The sequence below is a fragment of the Lissotriton helveticus genome, chromosome 7 (assembly GCF_964261635.1).
Source record: "Lissotriton helveticus chromosome 7, aLisHel1.1, whole genome shotgun sequence".
In the NCBI taxonomy this organism is placed as follows: domain Eukaryota; kingdom Metazoa; phylum Chordata; class Amphibia; order Caudata; family Salamandridae; genus Lissotriton; species Lissotriton helveticus.
The window spans coordinates 637,475,342-637,500,668 of record NC_136068.1 but is presented as its reverse complement, the minus strand read 5'-3'; the positions used below and the strand labels follow the sequence as shown (position 1 = coordinate 637,500,668).

The following is a 25,327-nucleotide window of genomic DNA, read 5'->3' as shown; positions in this document are numbered from 1 at the left end:
AGATCCGCCCATGCTTACTGTGGTCATCTGCTAGCGCCGATGGGGACAAAGTCACAAGTTACAGCAAATTGCAATGTAGTGCGGGCTGGCTACAGGGACCCAGTTAGGCCAAAGAGCAGGAATGGACTGGCGGGCATCAGGCGATTCCTCGGGAGGCTGGAAGGGTTGGGCCAACTTTGCAGCGGAGGGGGCTGTTGTTGTAGTGGTGTTGCTATATCGGCTGCCAGTAACAAAAGCAGCAGGGAGGCTGGTCGGTCAGATTTGCCAGGGCCGTTTTGGGTTCTCAGTCCAGCCCTGCCCAGGAGTACATTAAATCCTGGTCACGGAGCATTGCAAGGTCCCGCGTTGAGGATGCATTGCCCAGCTGAGGCGATGTGCAGTCCGGGTTGGAGACAAATGAGATAGCATTGGTTCTAAGGAGTTGCGAGGCTGCGATGCATTGTTCTGTATCCTCATCAAGGAGGCCGTTGACAAGGGGAGCTTGAGATGAGAAGTCATGCATCGAAGATGCATAGCACATCAGCTGGTTCTGAAGAAACTGCAGGGCTTGAGATGCAGAGTCCTGCGTCAGGGATGCCTCATTCAGTGGTGGTTCCACGGAAACTGCAAGGGCAATGCAAAGTCCTTGGACTGGAAGAGACCTTGTTGCAGAGGATATGCATCCGTTCTGCTTGGGGTTATGGCGCGAAGCAGAGGAAATGGGTCATTTTTGCTGGAGCTACAGAGGGGCTGGCAGATCACCTTCAGGACCTCTTCTAAGGGTTCAGGACCGGGGTTGCAACATTTGGCAGGGTAGAGCTCACAGTTGCGGAGTCCAGGTGTTGGCTACAATAGACTAGCCTTTGGAGTCACTCTAGTGGTCCTGGGTACAGGTTGCAGGTCCAATCCTTCTTACTCTCATGGTTCAGCAGAGTGCCAGTCGTTACGGCAGCATAGCCCCCTTCTTTCTGGCAGAGTCTTTCACAGGTCCAGAAGCATAATGGAGCATTGGGGTCTGAGGTCCAATATTTATACCTATTACCAACTTTGAAGTAGGAGCAGGTTTCCACCCTCCAAAGGTGCATGGAATATCCTGCCTCCCTGTCCTGGCCCCAGATTGTCTGGGGTAACCTCAATGGGTACGTTTTCAGGCAGAGCCTTCATGGTGTTCAAGTTTGGTAGGTTTCAACTGCTACCCCTTGTTAACTCTGAGTTGCCCATCCTGCCAATACCCATCTTCCCTTTGTCTCACTCTCTGAGAGCAATATAATTGCCAACTATACCTAGTCATGTGACACAGGATGCAGGCAGCAGACACCAAATGTTTGGACAAGAAACTGCAAACTTTCTAAAAGTTTATGCATTTGCAACGTACCCAGACTGTAAATATTCAGTCAACCCTTTTTTCATAAGCTCAAGTAATTTAGTTACCGTAATCTTGTTAGCCTTTTTGTGACTTCACAATATTTGTATGAATTTTATACGACATCTAAACATATCATTAAGACAACAGGTCTGTTCATGGCACATTATTTACAGCCCTCTACGAGTACATTTATGTTTACAAAAAATCACATTAAAGACAATACTACAAAAAAATTAATCAAATGCATTCAACATTTTATGCATACAGCAGGCTTAGACTAGACCTCACACATTTCTGAATGAAACTTGAACTAGTGAAATGATTTTCATAGTGTTGAAGTTTATATTAATCTTAAGGGCTGATTATGAGTTTGCCAGTCCACCAGACCGTTAAACTCGCGGTGGTGTGGCTGGAACCACCGCACTGGCGGTCCGACTGCCACATTACGAGTGCGGTAGTCGCACCATCACAGGCCCACCGCAACCACTGGGGATCATAGATCCCAAGGGGATGGAGCAGCAGTTTGAGGCTGTAATTATGCATATTAGGAGTTTCCAGACCACCACAGTTTTCATGAAAACTGTGGCGTTGATAAAACAAAGGGGGCCCTACAGGGCCCCCTGTTGCCTCAGGGTCAGGGGATGCATGCAAGGGGGCACATGTTGTGCCCCCCTGTATGCCTGCATCCCCTGTTCCTGCACGGCATGGGCTTCAAAGACCATGTCGTACAGGCACAGGCTTTAGCGTTCCCATTGCAGTGCCTTTCTAAGGCTCACTGCCTGGAACCATTGAAGCACCACACGCAAGACAAGGAGACAAGTTCTGCTCTGGCGGGCAGCCGGCGGTGGAGTTTGGTGGTGTGGGAGCGGGGCGCTGGCCTGGCGACCCGCTCCCACACCGACAAACTCACAATCAGCCCATTATTCTTAACCTCTTTTCTTAAATCTCCTTGAGGGTTATCAAACGTACTCTGTTGGACTAGTCTGCCAATTTCTCTTACAGGCTTGCCTACATGCGATTTTTGCAATAGTTGAAATTACTCCCCAAGATTGATCGTCGATGCATTTTGAATCTTTCATTTCTTTTGGGCTCTCATCAAAACCCTGACTGATTGGTTCTGTGAGATAATGAATAGAGTATAATTGGATGACCGGTCCCTAGGACGTGGGCCTTCTCCTATATGGGGGTCCTGTTGGATGCCAAGATGAACTGGGGACCCTTACAAATTCATAAGAAAAGTGACCTTACTCAAATGCGGCTATTTTGAATTTTGCCTTCATATTAGGCAAAAGACCAGTTGGGGTAATATTGCAGCTCTACAGGGCCAAGTGCGTCACAAAAGTGTTGTACACTATTGAAATCTGGGGCTATATTGCCCTTAATGACCTTCAAATCACCAAAAACATATTTTTGAGACTGCCTCTAGCTGTACCTCAGGGTACCTGAACCTTTACTTTACTCGAAGAGCTTGGCATGGCCTCTCCCACTGATTTGTTAGCTTCACAGAGGACTGTATGGCCCTTGATCAGGCCTCCCCTAATCCGTGGCTCAAATACTATAGGGAGTGCTTTGTGAATCTGGGGAGAGCAGATTTCTTTTTAAGAAACAGAATCGACTAACAAGAAGGAACTGGTGGGTATCAAGGCGGCCTTTTCTAGACAGCAGTTACAGTCAGAGAATATACGTAGCTATTGAAGTCTAGTGTACATCGCTTTATCATGCTAAGAACCATGCAGATGATTGAACCTTACCTATTAGGGTTTGAGAATTTGTATGACCGCTTTTTATTGACCAGGCTCCGATTTGACCTTTTCCATGTTTTTCTCGCCCACCCAAGGGGGCACTGTAAGGGACAAAGGCTGTCGCCCTGTGGCTGCGACGGTAAGTTTCCATAGTAAGAGGCATCTTTTTTTGATATCTTGCAGTTTTTATGACCCACCCAGGAAGTCCTTTATCATTCTGATTTTGAAAAAAGATCATTTCAGGCAAGTGCGGTCCTGCTTATATTTTTTTAGTAATGCTTACGGGTAGTACAGTTTTTTATGTGCTTAGCTTTTTAAAACCAGCAGTCAAGCTTAGATCTAGTTACCATTAACCAGTGTGTTTTTAACCCACTATCTTTTTATGGCACAATGCACTTGTGTAATGTTTTGCACATCTAACCTGTTCATTAGCTGTTTATACCGGATGAGACTAGTTGTTTTTATCTAGGCTACGTTTTCTTATCTGGTCATGCCTGTGTGAGTCTAGTGCTCTTTGTATTTTGTCTTCTAGATAGAGTTTTGGTTAACATTTTGAGTGGCACGTTTTTATTGAAGGACATTCTCGTTTGTATTTAATATGTGCTTTTCTGGTTTTTGTGCAAGAGACCGAATAAAGATAATGATGATGATGGGATGACCATTTGTATTTTTTTGATTTTGTTTTAGGGCTGTAGTTTCTGATCTTGAGAGTAATAAAGACTTCTTACCATTTTCTCTGGGTTGCTCCAATTATTAAACGTTATGGTGAGACCTTTAGCAAATTCCACCTAATTCTTCCTTCTCTGTTGACAGTGTATTATTTAGATTGATGCCTCATTTGTTTCTGTGGAAATAATAGAAGTTGTTGACCAAGTGTAAACCACCACATCCGATTTTTCAACTTCCTCAATGTTTACATCAGTGGAAGATTTTTAGTAGATACTTGTTATTCTGTGTTTGGAGCCTTATTTGAATTCATTTCTGCTCTCTCGCATTTGCAGCACTTTGCTTAATACCTGACTCGTAACATTGGGGCAGATTTACAAGGAAGTGACGCATCTGCATTGATGCATCAGTTTCCTTGCGCCAGTGCCAAATGTCCTTGCGTCACCATGGATGCGCTGTATTTACAATACAGTGCTCCATGGCGCAAGGATTAACAGATGCGTCAGGATTTCTGTTGGAACAAAAGTGCCACATTGCTGAAGTTGCTCATGAAAGTGACGCAAGTGCAGCAATGTGCCACAACAGATAGGTGAGTCCCCCCCAAAAAAAGCCATGCATCATTTCTTATGCCTGGTCTGAGCAGGCGTAGGGATTTTAACGCAGTGAAGGCTTAGAGTGATGCAGTGAAATGTTGTAAATTTCACTGCGTCAGTTCTACATGGCTTTTTTGCGTGGGAACGCCTAGCCTGCAATACATTATACCTGGCGCAGGTATAATGTGACGCAGTGCTTTACAACGTGATGCATCTCCCTAGATGCGTACGTTGTAAATTGGCTGCATTGTTTGCGCCGCCGTTATGTCAAAAAAAGTGACGCAATGGTGGCACAAGGAGGTGCAAGGGACTTGTAAATCTGCCCTAAAGGTACTATTTTCTTTTACTGTGCACTTGCTTTGTCTGTGCTTATATGAAAACACTGCTACTAGTATCAGTTCTCATTTTGACTCTTTCTTACTGTTCTTGGACTGTGTGCCTCGGAAACAATGTTTCGCATTCTTGGTGTTACAGTTTCGTGCCTCATTATAGATTACCTCGATGAGTTACACTGTTGCTTTTCTGATGCTTATGTTCAAATTTAGGATTTCAATTCTTTTTCTATAATGCAGACAGCTGGCTCGTACGACTTCTGACTGGGTACAACAGCTTTTTAGCATTTCACAATGTTGTACCTGACTTACTTTTAGGGTCTCAGCTCCCAGGACATTTTTCAGCTCTGTCTGGCGTGTCTAACTGTTAGGAAATGCGGATTGCATTTGTTAGACTTATGTAATGGAAAGCATATTTCGGTCCCATTGCATGCTGGTCGTTAAAGTGTATGTGCACATTCTTGTTCCATATTTTCGCATTCGTCTAGTTGTTTTATTCGGTCCCGAACAGAGCTACATTTTAAAATTCAAGTGTATGCTATTTTTCATAAACTTTTTTTATGAAAACTCCACTTCTATGAATGGAATATATTTCCAGGGGTGATTTTGGATTTGGTATGGCAGGCTTCTTCCAAATCATTTTTGATAGTGGGCCAGATGTACGACCCGTTTTGGCATGTGCAAATAGGTAAGAAACCCGCTTGGGCATGCAAAAACTAATAGGGCCATGTAAAACCCTATTTAGCGAGTCACAATATATTTGCGTCTCACTGAATAAGATTTGCGACTCGCAATTAGGAAGTGGCGTTCCAAGGGCGTCCCTTCCTAATTGAAAATCGCTGCCCTATGTAAGAATGTTTTGCGACCTCAATTGCGGTTGCAAATCACTCACAATTTACCGCACTCTTCAAGAGGGAAAAGTCACCCAGGGGAACCCCTGTGCAAATGCAGGCGAAATTATGTTTTAGGGGCAGGCAGTGGTCCAAGGGACCTGCCCTTAAAAATTGAAACAAAAACGTTTCATTTTTCTTTTTGAAATGCAGCCCATTTTCCTTTAAGGAAAACAGGCTGCATTTAAAAAAAAACCTGCTTTATCGAAAAGCAGTCCCAGACATGGAGGTCTGCTGAGCCCAACATTCCACCATACCTGGAGGGTCAGCCATTCCTAACGGGGTCTCAAATTGCAAATGCCTCATGAATATTCTCTGACACTGTCTCTGACACTGTTGTACGTGGCATTTAGCAACTCGTCAATTGCAACTCGCAATTGAGCGCAATTTGCGAATCGCTAAATTCCCCGGTCATATATATGGCCCAGTGTGCCTCAGCATATTTGTGACATCTTTCATTGTACTGTTTGTGCACGTTTTTGTTCCATAATTTCAGTTTTGTCTAGTTGTTTTATTCTATTCTAAACCATTATTTAAATTCAAGTGTATGTTTTTTCTCATTAACCAGTTTGTGGAAACTTCACTTCTTTAAAGGGAAAATGTTTCTGTGGGCAATTTTCGATTTGTTATGGCAGGCTTCTTCCAGTTCATTATTGATGGTGTGCCTTAGCATGTTTTTGTCATCTTCAATAGTATTTTTTCTTTATGTTGAATTATATTCTGTGTAATTCTGCCATTTCATTCAGGCCATCAGTGACTGTGTTAGTACGCAGTATCAAATGAACTTCTTTCTGCAAAAGAGTTGCTGCAAAATCTGCTCTTTTCGGATTAGGTTGAAACTCCCATAATACTGTGCGTTAGAAATCTTTCCCAGTATGTCTATTTGTAATGAAATGATTTACCAACGGAGCTGTGACTGCTTTTGTTCATATGAGAGACTTGTGCTGAACTATTCTTTGTCTTATTTCTTGGTTGGTTTTTCCGATGTACATTTTTTGACAAGGACAAGCAACTGCATACACTACGTTTTTGGTGTGACGGTTGAAGAAATGAATGTCTTTCTGGGCTTACCTGCTTTCTGTGAGGAGCCAGACTCGTGCTGTGTGTTTTCTGCCATCTCCTGCAACTGTTCGCGACACCCGCTCTGCGGGTGCCGCTCATCGTTCCTTTTGCCTCGTCCTCCCTGGTGTGAGCGGATCCACAGTCCGTGGTGAGTAACGCGCTCCCAGGTAGAGGATTTAATCTACAGACTGTGCGTGGAGCCTACCGGGGGACTGCGAGGTCCAGCAGCCTCAGCGGCACACAGCTGCTGCCTCTTCCCCCGGCGGCCACGCCCCCAGCCTTCGCTTTAACATCGCCTGGTTTCCCTGGTCAACTGGCGCTTTCTGGGCTTACCTGCTTTCTGTGAGGAGCCAGACTCGTGCTGTGTGTTTTCTGCCATCTCCTGCAACTGTTCGCGACACCCGCTCCGCGGGTGCCGCTCATCGTTCCTTTTGCCTCGTCCTCCCTGGTGTGAGCGGATCCACAGTCCGTGGTGAGTAACGCGCTCCCAGGTAGAGGATTTAATCTACAGACTGTGCGTGGAGCCTACCGGGGGACTGCGAGGTCCAGCAGCCTCAGCGGCACACAGCTGCTGCCTCTTCCCCCGGCGGCCACGCCCCCAGCCTTCGCTTTAACATCGCCTGGTTTCCCTGGTCAACTGGCGCTTTCTGGGCTTACCTGCTTTCTGTGAGGAGCCAGACTCGTGCTGTGTGTTTTCTGCCATCTCCTGCAACTGTTCGCGACACCCGCTCCGCGGGTGCCGCTCATCGTTCCTTTTGCCTCGTCCTCCCTGGTGTGAGCGGATCCACAGTCCGTGGTGAGTAACGCGCTCCCAGGTAGAGGATTTAATCTACAGACTGTGCGTGGAGCCTACCGGGGGACTGCGAGGTCCAGCAGCCTCAGCGGCACACAGCTGCTGCCTCTTCCCCCGGCGGCCACGCCCCCAGCCTTCGCTTTAACATCGCCTGGTTTCCCTGGTCAACTGGCGCTTTCTGGGCTTACCTGCTTTCTGTGAGGAGCCAGACTCGTGCTGTGTGTTTTCTGCCATCTCCTGCAACTGTTCGCGACACCCGCTCCGCGGGTGCCGCTCATCGTTCCTTTTGCCTCGTCCTCCCTGGTGTGAGCGGATCCACAGTCCGTGGTGAGTAACGCGCTCCCAGGTAGAGGATTTAATCTACAGACTGTGCGTGGAGCCTACCGGGGGACTGCGAGGTCCAGCAGCCTCAGCGGCACACAGCTGCTGCCTCTTCCCCCGGCGGCCACGCCCCCAACCTTCGCCTTCATCACTGGCTTCAGTTCTACCGCGACGCGGGACGCGCGCGGGGCGACGACCGGGGCGAAGACCGGGCAAAGAGCGGGCCGTTTAAGGCCGTTCAAGGACGGCAGAGGACGGCCCTGGCCCAGAACTCTTGTGTCTTCACCCTTGATAACCATAATCGTCTAAAATGTCGACCATACGTAGCAGAACTCGAAGTTGCGCGAAAAAAGCTACGGCGGTAGCTCAGGTGACAGGACCTATTGATCTTTTTATTTCACGCGTGCACGAGACAATTGACCAAAGTATTGTATTATTGGAAAAAAGAGTCTCTATGGACCTTGCTAATGCTAGGCGCTCATCCTTGGGCCCTTTGGCAAAGGTTAAATCCCCTGCTATGCAGACTCTGAATAATAATTGCTCCTTACCTATAACCATGCCTACCAACAGTGTTCCGACTGTACCGAATACTGTTGATTTATCGGTTGCCCAATCAGACTCGGATCCATCTTTCGAAGACCTGGAGGGTACACCAGATCTAGAATCATGTCAGTCGCCTGATAAAGAGGAGCCGAGTCTGAGTGGGTCTAATGATGGGGAAACAGCCCCTGTACCCATTGTTCCCCGGAGAAGGGCTCCTAACCCTCCTAAGGTTACATCGAAGGGCAAAAGTAAAGCAAAAGCACCGGTTAGGAATCACAATTTGATTTCCCCTACCCCACAAATGATATCAGGTATCCCGTGCTGGGTGCAAAATATGGTTACAGATTTAAAACTAGATCTTGAAGCCACTTTAGCAGCACAAATCAAACCTTTAATTTCTAAAGTGGACAGGCTTACTTCGTTAATACACTCCAAATGGCCACAAAAAAAGCAAGGACAAGGGCATGTTCAATTGCAAGGGACTACAGATTTAGTCTCTGAATGCTTAACGAGCATCCAGTCCCCTAAAGACGCTTTAAATAAGGTCCAAGGTAGCGTAGCCCTTGGGAACTCTGTATCTCTTGAGTCGCAAACAGCGAACAACTCCGTTCAACCAATAACTGTACCGATTCCAAAGGGGAATGTCCCTGTACAGGCGATTCAACACTCTGTTGTTGCTAATATTGCCACCACATCTATTCAAGCTAAAGAAGTAGCAGGGAAACCCAATTTAACCACCGCACCTCTTTCTATAAATAAACCTGAAGGGCCTAAACCGAAGCAGGCACGTTTCAGGTCCATCAATCTACCACCAGAGGTTTCTCCTTTTGTTGTTGTGTTGACAGCAGTTCCCCCATTGAAAGAGGGAGTAAAAGAAACGTTTACTGAGCTTAGAAACAAATGTGCTCAATGGCTCCATCTACATAAACCCCTACCTAATAGCATGAACGGCGAAATTCTTACCGTCCGGAGAGGGGATTGGGTGGGCAGAAGTAAGAAATCAATAGTAGGGGACGTAATAACTGTCAATTTTAGGGATGTAGGGGCAGCTAGTTATGTATGTAATGCACCCAATAGTGGTCCTGCGACTCAAATTAAACCACTTCCTTTGTCAAATTTTTTATCAAAACCCGCACGACCTAACCCCCCCTGTCCCACTTTTCAAAGTAACAGTGGACCGGGGTTTTTTTCACAGCAAGCCGTTAAACCTTGGCTGCAACCACCTTATCCGCCCCCTCCTTTTCCACATTATGTTAATTTACAGCAGCAGTTATCAAATGCCTCACCTTTTCCTATGCAGCAAGTTAAAGTACATTGGCAACACCCTTTTCATCTTCCGCCACCTTTACATCAGCCTGCTTATCAATGGCAGCAATCTTTCCAGCCACCGCAATTAGACAAACATCCGTGGCAACAAATGTGGCAGGACCCGCCCCACTCCCAAAACCCAATGTCTTCACAATTCGCCCACCCAAACAGATATGCCGTGCTAGATGAGGTAGACTGACTTAGCCCTCTAGATGCACTGGACCTAAACATTCCTAAGCCCTTTCTTGATATGGAGCGTTCTTCTTCTTCCTCTGCCACACCCCTTGCTGTACCTCACGAATTCACTACATCGGCACTACCAATACCTCCCCAGTACATAGGTAATCAGGGTAGCTCTGATATATGTATAACTACTACTAGTCCGAGCCTGAGTCCAGTTACCATCATTCGGGAAGAGGGTCCTGCCTTTTTACCACCAGCAAATCAGTCGGAGATATCTGTTGGTGGTAATCCTGGTAAACCAGCAGGAATTTCTCTTATTTCTTGGAACATCGCTGGTCTTACCGGCAAATTAGGTACACCCTTTTGGACCAGTTTTTTGGGTGAGGGTTTTGATTTAATCCTACTTCAGGAAACTTGGTGTCCAGACCCCATTAACATCGAAGGGTATGTATCCTTCTGCCTTAGAGCAACTAAATCTAGCTCGGGTAGGGCTAAGGGGGGCCTTTTATTGTTAATGTCAACCAAGCTGTGTGAATGTACGGTTAAATACAGTACAACCGTGGGGACATACAGCCAAGTTATTAGGGTGGAGTGCAGGAAGAACATTGATTTAGTTATTGTTAATTTCTATAATAATATTTTTGATGCTACTAGGGGGGATATTTTACTGCCTCTAGAAAGGGAAATCAATAAGGCTCTTGATATCTCGAAAAGAAAGGCTGAGGTGGTTTGGGCTGGTGATTTTAACTTGCAGCCCTGCCATCTGTCCAATGGGAATAACTGTGGTTTCGATGCAGCATTAAATAGCCATTGGGGAGATCAGGGGGGGAGGGAGGACTCTCCCCACTTTCAACACTGCAGTTATGGTTCCACTTTAAATAATATGCTAGTCATGCTAGATCTGACCCTGTTAAATTGCAATGTTAATAATCAGGCAATTATATGCCCTACATTTACAGGCAGGGGTGCAGGTTCATTTATTGATCATATTTTGATGTCCAGCAGTGGAGCCTACACGGATTTGTATGTGAATGAAGAAAGTCTCAGTGACCACAATAGCCTACGTGTCACCCTCTTGGGGCATGGTACTTCATTAGTTCCAGGTGGTAAATGTACAACTGATATAGTGCCTGTTAGACCAAAGGGCCTGAGGGTTAAATGGACTGGTTTAAACTCCAAAACCAAGCAGAAGGAGGTCGTTATGCTTTGCAAGAACCAAATTAGTTATTGCTTGGATGATGACAGTGATTCTGGCTGCTTAACAGATTATTTTGTATCTATGAATAGCTGTATTGATGGTATTTTTACTAAGACCCCGTCAGCCAATAGTGGTCCAAAACAGGGGTGGTTTGATAAGACATGTATAGTCGCCCTCCGTGACCTAAAGAATGCGCTAGGCACTAAACCACGTGTTAAGACGGACATACAATATCTCAGGGCCTGTTATAAAACAGCTATTAATAAAAGGAAAAGGGTTCTGCAGTCTGAGGCGTGGGATAAGTTGAGGGAGGCGGCTGAGACCAAAAATAGTAAACTCTATTGGGAAACAATTAACAGCCCGTTTCTCAATAAAGAAAATGTCCCAGAACTGACCTCATACGTGGCATGTAGCGATTGGGTTAACCATTTTTCTAAAATATTTAATCCAGAAAGGTCAACCTCTGAGTTATCACCACCAGTTATAAACCCATGGTTGCCCCTTCCGATGGCTATAACACTAGAAGAATGTCAGGAAGCTATCTCTTTAAGTAAAGGAGGAAAGGCCCCTGGCCCCGATGGGGTTCCGCTGGATTTATACAAAGACGAAACAGCGTTATGGGCTCCCATTTTGGTGAGGGTTTTCAATTGTGCGGCCGAAAGTGAATTTCCTTCTACTTGGGGTCAATCGATTATCATTCCCTTACACAAGAAAGGTGACAAGGCAGAGGCTTCTAATTATCGTCCTATTTCATTACTGGACGCCTCTGTAAAGGTGATGAGTAGGATCTTGCTGAAGAGGCTAGAAGACTGGGCAACGGATTTTAACATTCTAACTAGAGTCCAATATGGCTTTCGCAAAGGCCTGGGTACACTGGACCAATGCGTAAATCTGGACCTTTTAATCAGTAAATATACTGTGGCCAAAAGTGGCAACCTCTTTTTATGTTTTGCTGATCTGAGCAGCGCTTTTGATTTGGTTAACCATAACATTCTCTGGGAGGTTCTGCTTGACGCCGGGGCACCAAGGGAAATAGTGTACTTTTTAGCTAGATTGTACGAAAAACTCTCATGTAAAGTCCGCTATGGCACCCTTGGCGAATGTACCCCGTTCTTTAGAGTGTCACGGGGCATACGTCAGGGTTGTGTTTTAGCCCCGCTTTTATTTTCCCTTTTTATTAATGGTGTCGACCGATCATTGACTGACATCCCAGCAGATGCCCCTTTGATTGATGGTAAACCTGTTCCGCTGTTACTTTATGCGGATGACGCTGTTCTTTTATCGCGAACACAGTTGGGCCTACAGCGCCTAATTGATAATTTTATGCAGTTCATTCAAGCTAGGCGGCTTCGTGTGAATAAAACTAAGACATATGTAATGTCATGTGGTCAGGCAGCCAAGCAGGTAAAGCACACTTTCTTCCTTGATAAGGAAAAGCTAACTTCTGTTAAGTCCTTTTGTTATCTGGGAATAACATATAATAATAGAGGGTCTTGGAATGCGGAATTTGAGGCCGTAAAAACAAAAATGCTACGGTCCACTAGTAGCATATTTCGTTTTGCCTCTAAACTCGGCTCACGAAGTATTCTAGATATGATGAACATTTATAATGTATGCTGTGTTTCCTCTGCTCTGTATGGGGCAGGGGTATGGGGTCACTGTGAGGGTATTTCCTTGCAGAAGGAGGAAAACAAGTTCTTAAGGAGGATGTTATGTGTTCCCCCTTCTGCCTCCATCCAGCTGATCCACGAAGAAGTTGGGATCGAGTATATTTCTGACTTAGCAGCAGTTCGGCCACTCTTATTGTGGCGTTCTATTTGGGCTAAGCCAGAGACTCGATTCACCAAGGACATTATCCTTGACTGTATAGGCTTGGATCACTCCTCACGTGTATCATGGTTAAGATACATTCATCGTTGGTATCTACTTCTTTTTAATATTGATGTGTTTCGTGAGCCTGAAAAGGTTGTCTCCATTTCAAAAAAAGAAATCAAGATAACGTTTCTTAATTTTCGTAAGGCTGAACGAGACAAAGCCGTTGGCAATCTTGTTACTATAAAATTTTATAAAGACCTAAATCTAGCTCCCGGACTACAATCCTATCTTGTATTTGTGACTCGCCCTTCTCACCAGTACGTTTTAACACGGGTCAGACTGGGCATAGTACACCACTTGGTTGCTTTTCCAAATACAAAGACTAGTTCAAACATACCCTGTCCATGCGATAGCACCTCTAGGCAGAGTAGTTGCCATTTTTTGCTTTTTTGCAAATTTTATCAGTGCTTTAGGCTAAAATACCTTAAACCTATCTTTATCAAATATAACATTTGCACCACACAAACAGCATTGATATTTTTATCTTCATTAGAGAACGAGGAGACTTGTTTTTTTTTGGCTACTTTTATTCTAAAATGTACAGCTGCCAGGAAAAGTATTGTATTATAATGTTGTCTACTTACCTGTCTGTACTTATGCTCTACAGCTGCCAGGATCTGTTTATGATGATATTACTGTTTAACGCTCCTGTCTGTATAGATATGCTCCCACTTTTAAATTTTATATCAATTTCTGTAATTAAGGTATTACTAAACATGAAGTTGACCACAGTATTGATTGATTATAATAATTTTTAATGTACAGTTCCCCATGAAAAGTCTAGCGAGTAACTCCTACTGATCCCCAGCTAATCAATGTAAGAATGTTTGTATTTTATAATAATGTTGGCCTATAGAGGCGGGATCACTTCCAATTTGATGCACTTTAGCCTTCTTTTCCTTTTTGGAATAATTATATGGTGATTTTTAATATTTCAATCATGTATTTCTGCTTGTATGATTTGTATGTACAAATCGAATAAAAGCTTTTGAATTGAATTGAAATTGAATGTCTTTCCATTTTATGCTATCGTTCTGAAATACTGTACCTCCATAGTTTCAGCTGCATGCCACGTAATTCCCATATTTGTGGTGGCCTTCTAAAGGTTATAGTTCCATTGAGTTCTGACATTTGTCTTTGTAGCTCTTACTAAGTGTGTCCCAAATTCGCATTATTTTTTTATTGTGAGTAGTGGACAAACAAAGCATTCGGAATTTTCGATCAATTGGCAATTACTTTGAATACTTGTTGGGAAATGATGTGTCTGTGGACAATATGTGGAAACATAAATTAGATTGTTTAACAGTGTCCTGTCTCTTTTACAAGTAGGCTTTGACTTAGTGTGTACCAAGCTTTCTTTAGTGAATGTTTTTGTGGGTGTCCTTTTTTTGTGGTATAGCAGCATTGGAAATGTGTCCTCTCTTGTGGTACATTTCTCCTAATCCTCAAACATTGATTGTAGGGAAAGTTGTCTTTTAAATTCTAAGGATGCAAACTTTCATAGTGCAGGGCAATGCTTTTATCAGTTGGCTTCTGATGTAGAGTTGTGACTGGATTTTCTTCCATTACCTTAACTTCCACTTCTAAGAATGTCAATCTTTTTAGGTGTATCAACATACTCAATTTAATATCTGGGCTTCTATTATTCAGCCACATATAAAAGGTACACAGTGGGGCATATTCTCAAGGATTTATCGCCGAGTTATCAGCACTTTATCGCAGCCAAAGTGGCAATAGATTTATCGCACCATTCACAAGCTGGTGGTAACAGCCCATATCACCAGTTTACCTGCGATAGCAGCCGCAAAAAACATCACCACAGATTACACTGGCAACTAATGCTAATAAGATGCAGAGTAGGCATTCCCGTGCAAAAGGTGCTACAACACTACTCCACAACATTCACAACGACCAGCCAGATCAGCGATAAGAACCCAAAAAAGGCAATAAGGCGCATTAGCAGCAGGAAATTACACCTGCTCTGACCTGGTGTAAAGTCAGACAACATCCTGAACCAGAAAAGGGAGCCCAGTCCGGGGCCACACCTGAAGATCAACCAATGCCACGGAGCCACTGATCATGCAGGTTGGAGCCCCAACAGGACCACAATACCCACCACCCCCAGGACCCCCAGCCCCCCGGACCCTCCTGCCTCCCCAGACCAACACTGATGCAGCGTGATACAAAGACAGCGGACCTTCAGAAAACGCATGAGCCTCACAGACCTAACACCAGAGAATGTCGTTGCCCACTACAGGCTCAAAAGGACAACCTTCCTCCGCATCCTGAACATTATGCCCACAGGCTGATGGTACCAACACAGCGGACCCTAGCGGGTGATGACCTTCTCTGTGAAGTTACGTAAAAGGGGTTGGTCCCTTTAATCAGGTGAGATGAGCCACTATTAAATTCAAATTCTTGCAATGTACCCTAACTGTAATTATTCAGTCAACATTTTTTTCATATGATCATCTAATTTAATTACCTTAATCTTTTTATGATTTTCGAGACTTCATAATATTTGTATGCATTTCATAAACACCTAAACATGTAATTCAGACAACACAACTGTCTAGGGTCTAAGGCACATTTTTCACAGCCCTCTATGAATGAATGTATTGTTTTAAAAAAATCACAATAAACACAGTACTACTACAAAATAAAATCAAATTCATTCAACATTTTATACACATATCAGGCGTAGACTAGACTGCACACATTTTTGAATGAAACTTGAACCAGACAAATGATTTTCATAGGGTTGAGGTTTCTATTATTAGTCCTATTCTTAACATCTTTTAAAAATTATTCTATGGAGGTTATTAAGTGCATTCTGTTGGAGTAAGCTGCGAATGTCTCATACAGGATTACCTACATGCGGTTTTTGCAAAAGCTGAACTAACTCCCAAAGATTGTTTGACGGCACGTTTTGAACCTCTAATTTCTTTTGGGTTCTCATCAGTGTTGGGCTGACAAAATAAGTCTGACTGACCCCTTGTGGCATTGTGCGAGTTAAGTTAACATTTAGGGCACCATTTTGTATTTTAGCCACCATTTTGTGTCATGATCGGAATGAAGCTTCTGTCTCATTTTGTTTGCCTCAGCAGAAAGCAGCTTTGAATGTTTCTCTTTATTCTTAAAGGTTGAGCTTGGCTGCACTAATGAATAGATCGTTGTGTAACTGCATGCCTTTCCCTGTTGGTAGGCCTGCTCCCACTCTCAGAGATGGGCATGGGCCGAATAACCTTGAAACTAAGATAGCATGTACCTGGTCTAAGGATCGTAGCCCATCCTTCTGTACCTCCTTTGTTCATCAGCTCCCAAACTGGAAAGTTCCAGTCTGGGTGGTCCTTTGGGTATTGGAAAAGTATAACATGTATTGCTAAATTGGTGGGGATCAGTCCCTCTGCATCAATCTAATGAGGCTGGTCAGACCGGACTCCGCTCGAGCACATACAAATAAATACGTGGTTTGTATTCTCTACTGTCTGATCGATTCTTCATTTGTATGTAAGGCTGAGAGGTGGTCGCGAGTGATCTGAGTGGCGCTAATCGGGTCCCTTCCTTCATCAGGACCCTGACTAATTTGTCCTATAATATAATGAATAGAGTAAAAATTGGATGACCGTTTGTATTTTAATGAATTTGTTTTTAGACTGTAGTTTCTGGTTTTGTGAGTTATAAAGGTTTGCTACCTTTATCTCTCTGTTGCTAAAACTATTTACTGTTATGGTGAGACCTTTAAAAAAATTCTACCCAATTCTTCCTTCTCTATGGACAGTGAATTAGTCAGGCAGATACCTTCTTATTTGTTTCTGTGAAAATAATAGAAGTTGTTGACCACGTGTAAACCACCAAATCTGATTTTTCGACTTCCTCAATGTTTACATTCGTGGAAGCGCTTTAGCAAATACGTGTTATTCTATGCTTGGAGCCTTATTCTAATTAATTACTGATTTCTCACATTTGCAGCACTTTGTTGGACAGCTGACTCATACCATTGTATCCATTTTCCTTTACTGCGCGCTTGCTTTGCCCGTGATTAAATTAAAATCCTGCTACTAGGTATCTTATTCTCATTTTAACGTGTTCTTACTGTTCTTTGACTGTCTGCCTCAGAAAAACAGTGTTTCTCATTCTTAGCGTTACACATTTGTGCCTCCAGATAGATTAACTCGATAAGTTACATTGTTGCTTTTCTTCACTTATGTTTAATTTTAGTTTCTCAACATTTATTCAAGGCTAATAACTGATCTGCTGGGTTCTGACTGGGTACACGTTGTAGCTTTTTAGCATTTCACAATGTTGTATCAGACTTATATTGAGGGTTTCAGCTCCCTGGATATTTCTTCAGCTGCGTCTGGTGTGTGTAACCATTAGGAAATGTGGATTGCATTTGCCAGACTTATGTAATTGAAAGATTTTGTAAAGCTCTTCAATACCTTTGGGTTCGTTGAGTTTGCGCTCTATAAAACAATTCCCCCAAAAATACATCTGACATTGTGCTACGTAACTAGCGCTAATGTAAAGCACTCCAATACCTTTGAGTTGCTTGAGCTCACATTTTATAAACAAGCATCAGAACAAATTTGCCAGGAGTTTTCCAAGCCTTGCCCTTAACTGTGCTGCAAGGTTGGGCTTCTGAAGGTCCGGTGGCCAAGGCTTGCTAAAGCAACAAGGAGCAAATAGCTGAGTGGGCTGGGTATGCTCAGACGTGAGTCCCAGGCTCTCCACACCACTGGAGTCAAGTTATCCAGGCTGAATGAAGGCTGATAGCCAGAAACCAGTCCTTGGATGCTTGATTCCGGTCTGGGAAAGACATGGCTTGGTAGTTCGGACTGGACTGTTCCCATGAGGCACAGGGTCAGAGCTGATTTGCATATAGCCAGTGTCTAACCCAGGGTGGTGTGGAGTGCAAAAAAACGATGGATTTAGGCCCAGATCCTTGTACTGGGGTGAATGTATGACATTGTTCTACATTCTGCCCATCAACTGTGTTTTTTGCAATTTTCACCCAGAGTGGGCTGGGTATGCTCAGATGTGAGTCCCAGGCTCTCCACACCACTGGAGTCAAGCTATCCAGGCTAAATGAAGGCTGATAGCCAAAAAACGGTCCTTGGATGCTTGATTCCGGTCTGGGAAAGACATGGTTTGGTAGTTCGGACTGGACTGTTCCCATGAGGCACAGGGTCAGAGCTGATTTGCATATAGCCAGTGTCTAACCCAGGGTGGTGTGGAGTGCAAAAAAACGATGGATTTAGGCCCAGATCCTTGTACTGGGGTGAATGTATGACATTGTTCTACATTCTGTCCATCAACTGTGTTTTTTGCAATTTTCACCCCGAGTGGGCTGGGTATGCTCAGACGTGAGTCCCAGGCTCTCCACACTCTGGAGTCAAGCTATCCAGGCTGAATGAAGGCTGATAGCCAGAAACCGGTCCTTGGATGCTTGATTCTGGTCTGGGAAAGACATGGCTTGGTAGTTCGGACTGGACTGTTCCCATGAGGCACAGGGTCAGAGCTGATTTGCATATAGCCAGTGTCTAACCCAGGGTGGTGTGGAGTGCAAAAAACGATGGATTTAGGCCCAGATCCTTGTACTGGGGTGAATGTACGACATTGTTCTACATTCTGTCCATCAACTGTGTTTTTTTCAATTTTCACCCCGAGTGGGCTGGGTATGCTCAGATGTGAGTCCCAGGCTCTCCACACCACTGGAGTCAAGCTATCCAGGCTAAATGAAGGCTGATAGCCAAAAAACGGTCCTTGGATGCTTGATTCCGGTCTGGGAAAGACATGGTTTGGTAGTTCGGACTGGACTGTTCCCATGAGGCACAGGGTCAGAGCTGATTTGCATATAGCCAGTGTCTAACCCAGGGTGGTGTGGAGTGCAAAAAAACGATGGATTTAGGCCCAGATCCTTGTACTGGGGTCAATGTATGACATTGTTCTACATTCTGTCCATCAACTGTGTTTTTTGCAAATCACCTAATGAATACAGCATGTCTTGAAGACAGTGCAAGCGCTGCCTAGGCTCCTCCTAAAAAGGTGTAAAACCACACTTTGAAAAATGTAACTGAACAAAATCATATAATACACTGCAGAGAAACATTTCTCTATGTTGGGGAGAGGAGTTAGTTGATGACAGATGAAGTGTCCCCTTCATAGTAATGCATATTATAAAAAACAAGTATATAAGATGAAGGTTATTAAAGATTGTCTGCCTCAGATTCTGCTCCATGCACTTACTTCAGATTCATCAGATGGGCTGAGGGTCATTCCAAAGCAGTTCTGGTCACTGGCAGGTATTTATTTTAGCCAATGCCACAACATTATGCACTGTTTTAACACCATAGAAATTAAAATGCAATTAAAATGCATGATTGTCTGTCAAAAACTTTTAGTGAGCAATGTCCTTAGCCCAGCTGTTCACTGAGCCACGGTCAGGGTACATGCAGGGTGACACAACTCGGATACTCCAACTATTCCCCTCCACTGACAGAGTCTGTCACAATGGGGCATTTGCTGGCTTGCACCTGAAAGTCCGCTCGTTAAGATGTGATGGAAAAAGCGAGCCTCCTAGAGCTACATTGCAATAGAATATCTCTTAGGGGCACACAGTTAACATGCTTCATTAATACACAGCATACACACAGGCAAAGCAGTGCCCTTACTTTTTTTTTTTTTTTTTTGTTTTTTGGGTTCAACTCTGCTTTATTGTGTGTTTGGAGACATGTCACACAGCTTGTCGTGCCCACAACCCAGAGGCCGGCAGCAATAAAAAAACGGAAGCGTACACAGCCTTGTTGCCGGCATCCCGGAGGCCCGGCGGCATTGCGTAGAAGGAGGAAGTGGGGGTGCTTCTCCGATGTGGCACAGTAAAAGAGGATGAACAGCAGCAGAACAGTGTTTTCTAATGGAGACAAAAAGAACGTCCTTCCCTCTCCGTTTTTTGGGGTGTAATAAAACAACGTAACAACATTACCCAACAGTGCAATGACCATGAGGCAAGTCATGCATCTTGGTCAGTTAAGGATCAGTGTATAGGTGTGGCATGCTATGTGAGTGGAGGTGCGTTTAGGAGTGTGTGCAGGGCACAATCAATCCAGCGAGAGGGTCTCTAGTAGCCAGAGGTTAGGTCGGGCGTGGGGCCCCAGAGAGTCAACCAGCAGTGGGTGTCACGACATATTGCCTGCAGGGCATGAAGGAGTCTGCGTGAGAGTATGGGGGAGTGGTGGTAAGACAAGGGAGCAAGGCCACGGTGCAGGCGGAGCATGGAGTCAGGAGGCGGGGGGAGGCTGACAAGTGTGCAGTGGCCGAGTCTAGGGGGGGGCCCTACTTGGATAATGCAAGGAGGGGGGCACGCGCATAGAAGCAGGGTTCCCAGCCAGGGTCAAGAATGGAGTAGTGCGCTAATCTATTGTGGGTTGATCGCCTGCTATGGTCGCATCGTCTGAGCGTGTGAGGAGATATCGCAGCAATGGGTCCCAAATGTCGCCGGGGCGACTCGAGATGGGCAGCAGTTCAGCAAATGTCGTATGCTGATCTTGGCAGTATGTTAGGTCGCCCAGCCAATCCTTAGATTTGGGCGCCCTGCCCCGTCCCCACCGGCACGCCACGCGCCTCTTGGCCAGCAGGAGCGCAGTGTCAACAAATTTCCGGCAGGATCTAGGAAAACGGACAGTGTCCCTGAGTAGGGCCACCAATGGGTCGGAAGGCATTGGTTCTTCAACCATCTCCGCAAGAGCATCCAGCACTGAGGGCACGTCCACGCCAAATGGAGAAAGTCGGCACCAGGGACATGGCAACGTTCACAGCGGTCATCATCCGCCAGGCCAAAGCGCCGTTTCCTCGCCGGCGTGTAGTATACACGCTGCAGGTATTTATAATGAATGATCTTTAATCTGCTGCTGGCAGAAATGCGAGAGGTGAGCGCGCAGCAGCGACCCCACTGCTCATCTGATATGTCAAGACCGAGTTCAGCAGACCAGCTCAACCGCGCATTGGACTCTGACACCGGGACAGCTCCCCTGATCTGGCGATAAAGGCCGGAAACCAGGTGGGCCCCATCTTGTGAGCTTAATAAAAAGTGCAGCGGAGGTGTGGCGTCGGGCTCGCTGGGAAAGTCTGGTAGGATGTCTCTCATCCCCGCCTGTAGTCGCACATAGTAGAAGAGGTCGAGGGGAGTGCGGTCGTGTGCAGCAAAGAACAGGTCTGCCGACTTGAAGGTGCCATTGGAGAAGAGGTCCCCCCAGCAAGAGACTCGCAGCTTTGCACAGAGGTTGCGAAAGCCCACTTCCCCCAAAAGGGTAAGATCAGGGTGATGCGTGAGCGGTAGCTTGGGCGAGTAGAGAAAGTCACATACCAAGCTCTTGGTGATGCGGCGCCATGCGTCTAATGTGCAGGAGATCGACGTATTCGGTGTAGTAATGGCAGATTCAGGACAGTGAAGCAAACCATTAAGCGGGAGGGGATGTACGATCCAGTCCTCCACTGCTACATGCGGCATAAAGGGAGTAGGGGCCATCCAGCGGTAAGCGAAATGCGCTTGCGCACACTGATAGTAGGCCTCGAAATCAGGGACATCGAAACCTCCCTTCTCATAGGGGAGAGAAATGGTAGACCACTTAAGTCGGGGATTCTTGCCTCCCCAAAAGAGCCGTCGCGACTCCGACCGCAAGGTTCGGAAAAAATGAGCGCCAGGGAAGTACGGTACATTGACAAAGAGATAAAGGAAGCGGGGGAGTATCACCATTTTTATGAGCGACGCTCTCCCGGCCATGGATAGCGGCAGGGTGATCCAGCGGTCCACTGAAGCAATCAGTTTGGTTATCGCTACACCGTAGTTGGATCGCAGCGTCTCGTCTCTGTCTCTTGAAACGCATATCCCAAGATAGCGGATATCAAACCGACACCACTCTATTGGGTAATCGAGGGGGAAGTCAGTCACCGCATCAGTCAGGGGGAGTAGTTGCGACTTGGACCAGTTGATATGGACTCCGGATATCCCTCCATACAGAACAAACTCCCTAAGCAACGGATTGAGATATGTTTCAGGATGCTTGACATATAGCGTTATGTCATCCGCATAGAGTGACACATCAATCTGGCGCTGCAGGCATTGCACCGCGCCTCCGCGATGCAACTGACGCAGCCTACAGGCGAGAGGTTCAACCGCGATGGCGAACAATAGGGGAGAGAGAGGGCACCCTTGTCTCGTACCCCTGGTAAGTGCGACGGGCTGTGACAGATGACCGTTGATCAGTACTCTTGCCATAGGGTGAGTATACAGCAGGCGGACCCAGGATATAAATAATGTAGGAAATCCCATATGAGCTAGCACAGAGAACAGGTATGGCCATTCGACAGAATCGAACGCCTTGGTTGAGTCCAGAAATATGGCCGCCACGGGTGTGTCGGGGTGTACCGTGCGGAGCAGGGAAAAAAGCGTGCGGAGGTTATGGGAGGTAGACCTGCCCGCCACAAATCCCGATTGGTCGGGCAGCACGAGTCTGGTCATTAACAGCGACAGCCGGGTGGCCAAGACCTTAGCAAGTACTTTGATGTCGCAATTTAGAAGGGAGAGCGGACGATAAGAGTTACAGGAGTTGGGGTCCTTATTGGGTTTAAGAAGGGAGGTAATCACTACCTCGCGCATTGAGCAAGGGAGTACTCCATCATCCAAGGATTCAGAGAAGACCTCGCTGAGTACCGGGGCCATGATGTCGATTTAAGCCTTGTAGAATTCGGCTGGTATGCCATCAAGCCCAGGGGCTTTGCCATTCTTGAGGGACATAATGGCCTCGCGTATTTCGTCTTGCTCGAACGGAGCCGCAAGGAACTCTCTATCGCCGTCGCTAAGCCAACACAGCGCAACGTCGCTGAGGTAGTCAGCATAGGAGACGTCGGGCCCTACAGTGGAGGTGTAGAGTGAGTGATAGTGCGCCACGAAGGTAGCAAGGATCGCATCCGAGTCCCTAATAGCAGTGCCAGAGGTGTCGGTGAGTTCTAATATGGTGTTACGAGCTCGGGGCGGTTGTGTAATCGCAGCTAGCGCCTTTCCGGGCCTGTCCCCCTCGCAATATTTACGTGCCTGCCAGTGTTTGCCCCTAAACTTTGCCTCCCGCGCAGCCTCCTCCTCATATCATGACAGTGTCTCCCTAAAATAGTCCTGTAGGTCGGGGCTGGGGTCGGAAACCATTCGCAGTTCTAGATCGCGCAGCTCCTTCTCCAGTGTGTTAAGTGATGTGAGGATGGAGCGTAGTACGCCATGGCCTTTGGAAATGCAGTACCCCCTGATCGTGACCTTGAATGCCTCCCATATGTGCTCAACTGAGTCTACCGATCCCTTGTTCCTAGTGAAGAAATCTTCGATCTCCTCACCCAGTTCAGTACGAAACAGGTTATCAAGGAGGATATCAGGGCGAAGTCTCCATTGCGGTCGAGGACTGTCCCAGCCTGGTGTACGAAAGTGGAGCAGGACAGGGCTGTGATCAGAGTACGTCCTCGGCAGATGACGAACCCCCACCAAGTCAACAGCGACATCTCTTGTGATGAGGAAATAGTCTAGCCGTGCCCAAGTCCCGGTATATGAAGTAAAGTGTGTGCCCTCCCGCCCTAGGGGGTGTAAGTGCCGCCACGCGTCCAACAGTCCGCCCTCCTCGACAATACCCTCCAGTGCCTCCCGTGCTCTGGGCTTGTAGGTGCAGACCCCATCCGCTCTGTCCAACTGTGGTTGCATCGCTAGGTTGAAGTCACCTCCCCAAACTACGTGTCGTGATGCAATGGAGAGGATTTTACCCCAGAGAGTAGTGAAAAAAACTGGTGTGTCAACATTGGGTGCGTACATGGTTACAAATGTGAAAGTGTCCCGGCCTATCCTGCCCCACAATAGTGCATATCTACCCTCCCTGTCGAGTAATTCTCCATACTTTTGAAAGTGTATCTTGTGGGCTATGAGGATAGCGACTCCCCTCGAATAGGTGGAGTAGGAGGAGAAGACACGTTCTCCGGCCCACCTACTCGCGAACGATGTCCCACCCTGTGGTGCCAGATGCGTTTCCTGTAACATAGCGACTTGTACATGATTTCTATCCAGGTAGGCTATGACATCCCGGCACTTTCTGGTATTGTTCAACCCTCTTATATTCCAGGATAAGCAAGTTAATTGCGTGTTAACTGCTGGAGTGGCCATGGATAGCACAGCAAGAATAATAACAGCGCCGGTATAAGCAGCACGGATACATCACCTCCGCATCACAGCATCGTTGCCCACACCGAGATAAAGTCCAAGCAAAGAGTCCAAGAAATGAGTGTCTCAAAAAAAAGGAAAAAAAGAAATAAACCCCCCTCCCCACCACCCACCCCAGCATCCCAATCATGCCAGCAGCCAAGTACTCCCACCCAGCACCCCGCCCCCCTCCCCCCTTCCCCAACTCAAGCACCGTGAACAGCTGGAACTCCAGCAAGTCAAAGGGGAACACCCAGTGGGGGTAAAACATAGAGTGCGTACAGCCACCTCCTAGGTCCCAGCTCCGTAACTGTGCCGCCCTTGGTGGAGGCTAGGGCCAGGAATGTGGTCCTTGGGTTACATTACCATAGGGATGAAGAGTCCATGCAGCGTCCCCGCCCATGCGGTCTCATATGTCCGTGCATCAATGTTCGGGATGAGAAAAAGCCGACGTAGGCAGGGTGTGCCGCGTAGCAAAGATCTATAGTCAGTCTTCGTGTGGTGCCGGGGGTAGGTCTGCGTTATCCCGGTCCTCCTCTGCATCTCGGTCCTCTCTACGTGCTCTCCGGAGCGTTTTGAGAAAGTCCTCCACCTTCTGTGGGTTGGTGAAGAACCGTTGCTTGCCCTGGTGGGTGATTCGCAGCTTTGCAGGGTATAACAGCGCATAGTCGATCTGAGCCTCACAAAGTTTTTTCTTCACCGGGAGAAACTTGCGCCGCTCCTCCTGCACCATAGGCGTGAAGTCTGGGTAGATGGAGAAGGTGACTCCATTATGCTGCAGCGATCTCTGAGTTCGGGCTGCCCGGAGGGCAGCGTCCCGATCGCGGTAGTTTAGCAGCCGGGCTATGATGGGGCGCGGAGGGAGGCCCGGCTTGGGCATAGGCGCCAGAGAGCGGTGCGCCCTCTCGACGATAAACTGGGGCGAGAAAGCGTCCTCCCCGATGGCCCCCTTGAGCAGTTTCTCTACGTACAGCTCCATTCTGCCCGTATCTGTGGATTCCGGAACATTGGTAACCCGTATGTTGTTTCGGCGGCTACGGGCTTCCAAATCCTCATTTTTGGCCGCTATGATCCGGAGGAGGTTGTCCATCCTGGACAGTTGAGTGGTGTGAGATGCGGCAACATCCGAGGTGTCAGAGATACGTTGCTCCGCAGCTGTAAGGCGTTCCTCGTGACGATCTACCTTGTGCACCAGTGCGTCCAGTCGCGCGGTGACCCCGTCGACCTTTTCTACAACAGTGGCGAA

General features: G+C 46.5%; 1 protein-coding gene across 1 annotated transcript in view; it reads right to left on the bottom strand.

The window, feature by feature from the left end:
• The window catches only part of LOC144769202 (uncharacterized), an 88,206-nt gene extending 63,722 nt beyond the window's left edge, over nucleotides 1-24,484 (bottom strand). The window contains exon 1 of the mRNA XM_078653220.1: nucleotides 24,448-24,484. Within this exon, the coding sequence (XP_078509346.1) occupies nucleotides 24,448-24,484 (37 nt within the window). The remainder of the gene's footprint in view (nucleotides 1-24,447) is intronic.
• Nucleotides 24,485-25,327: the final 843 nt, after the last annotated feature.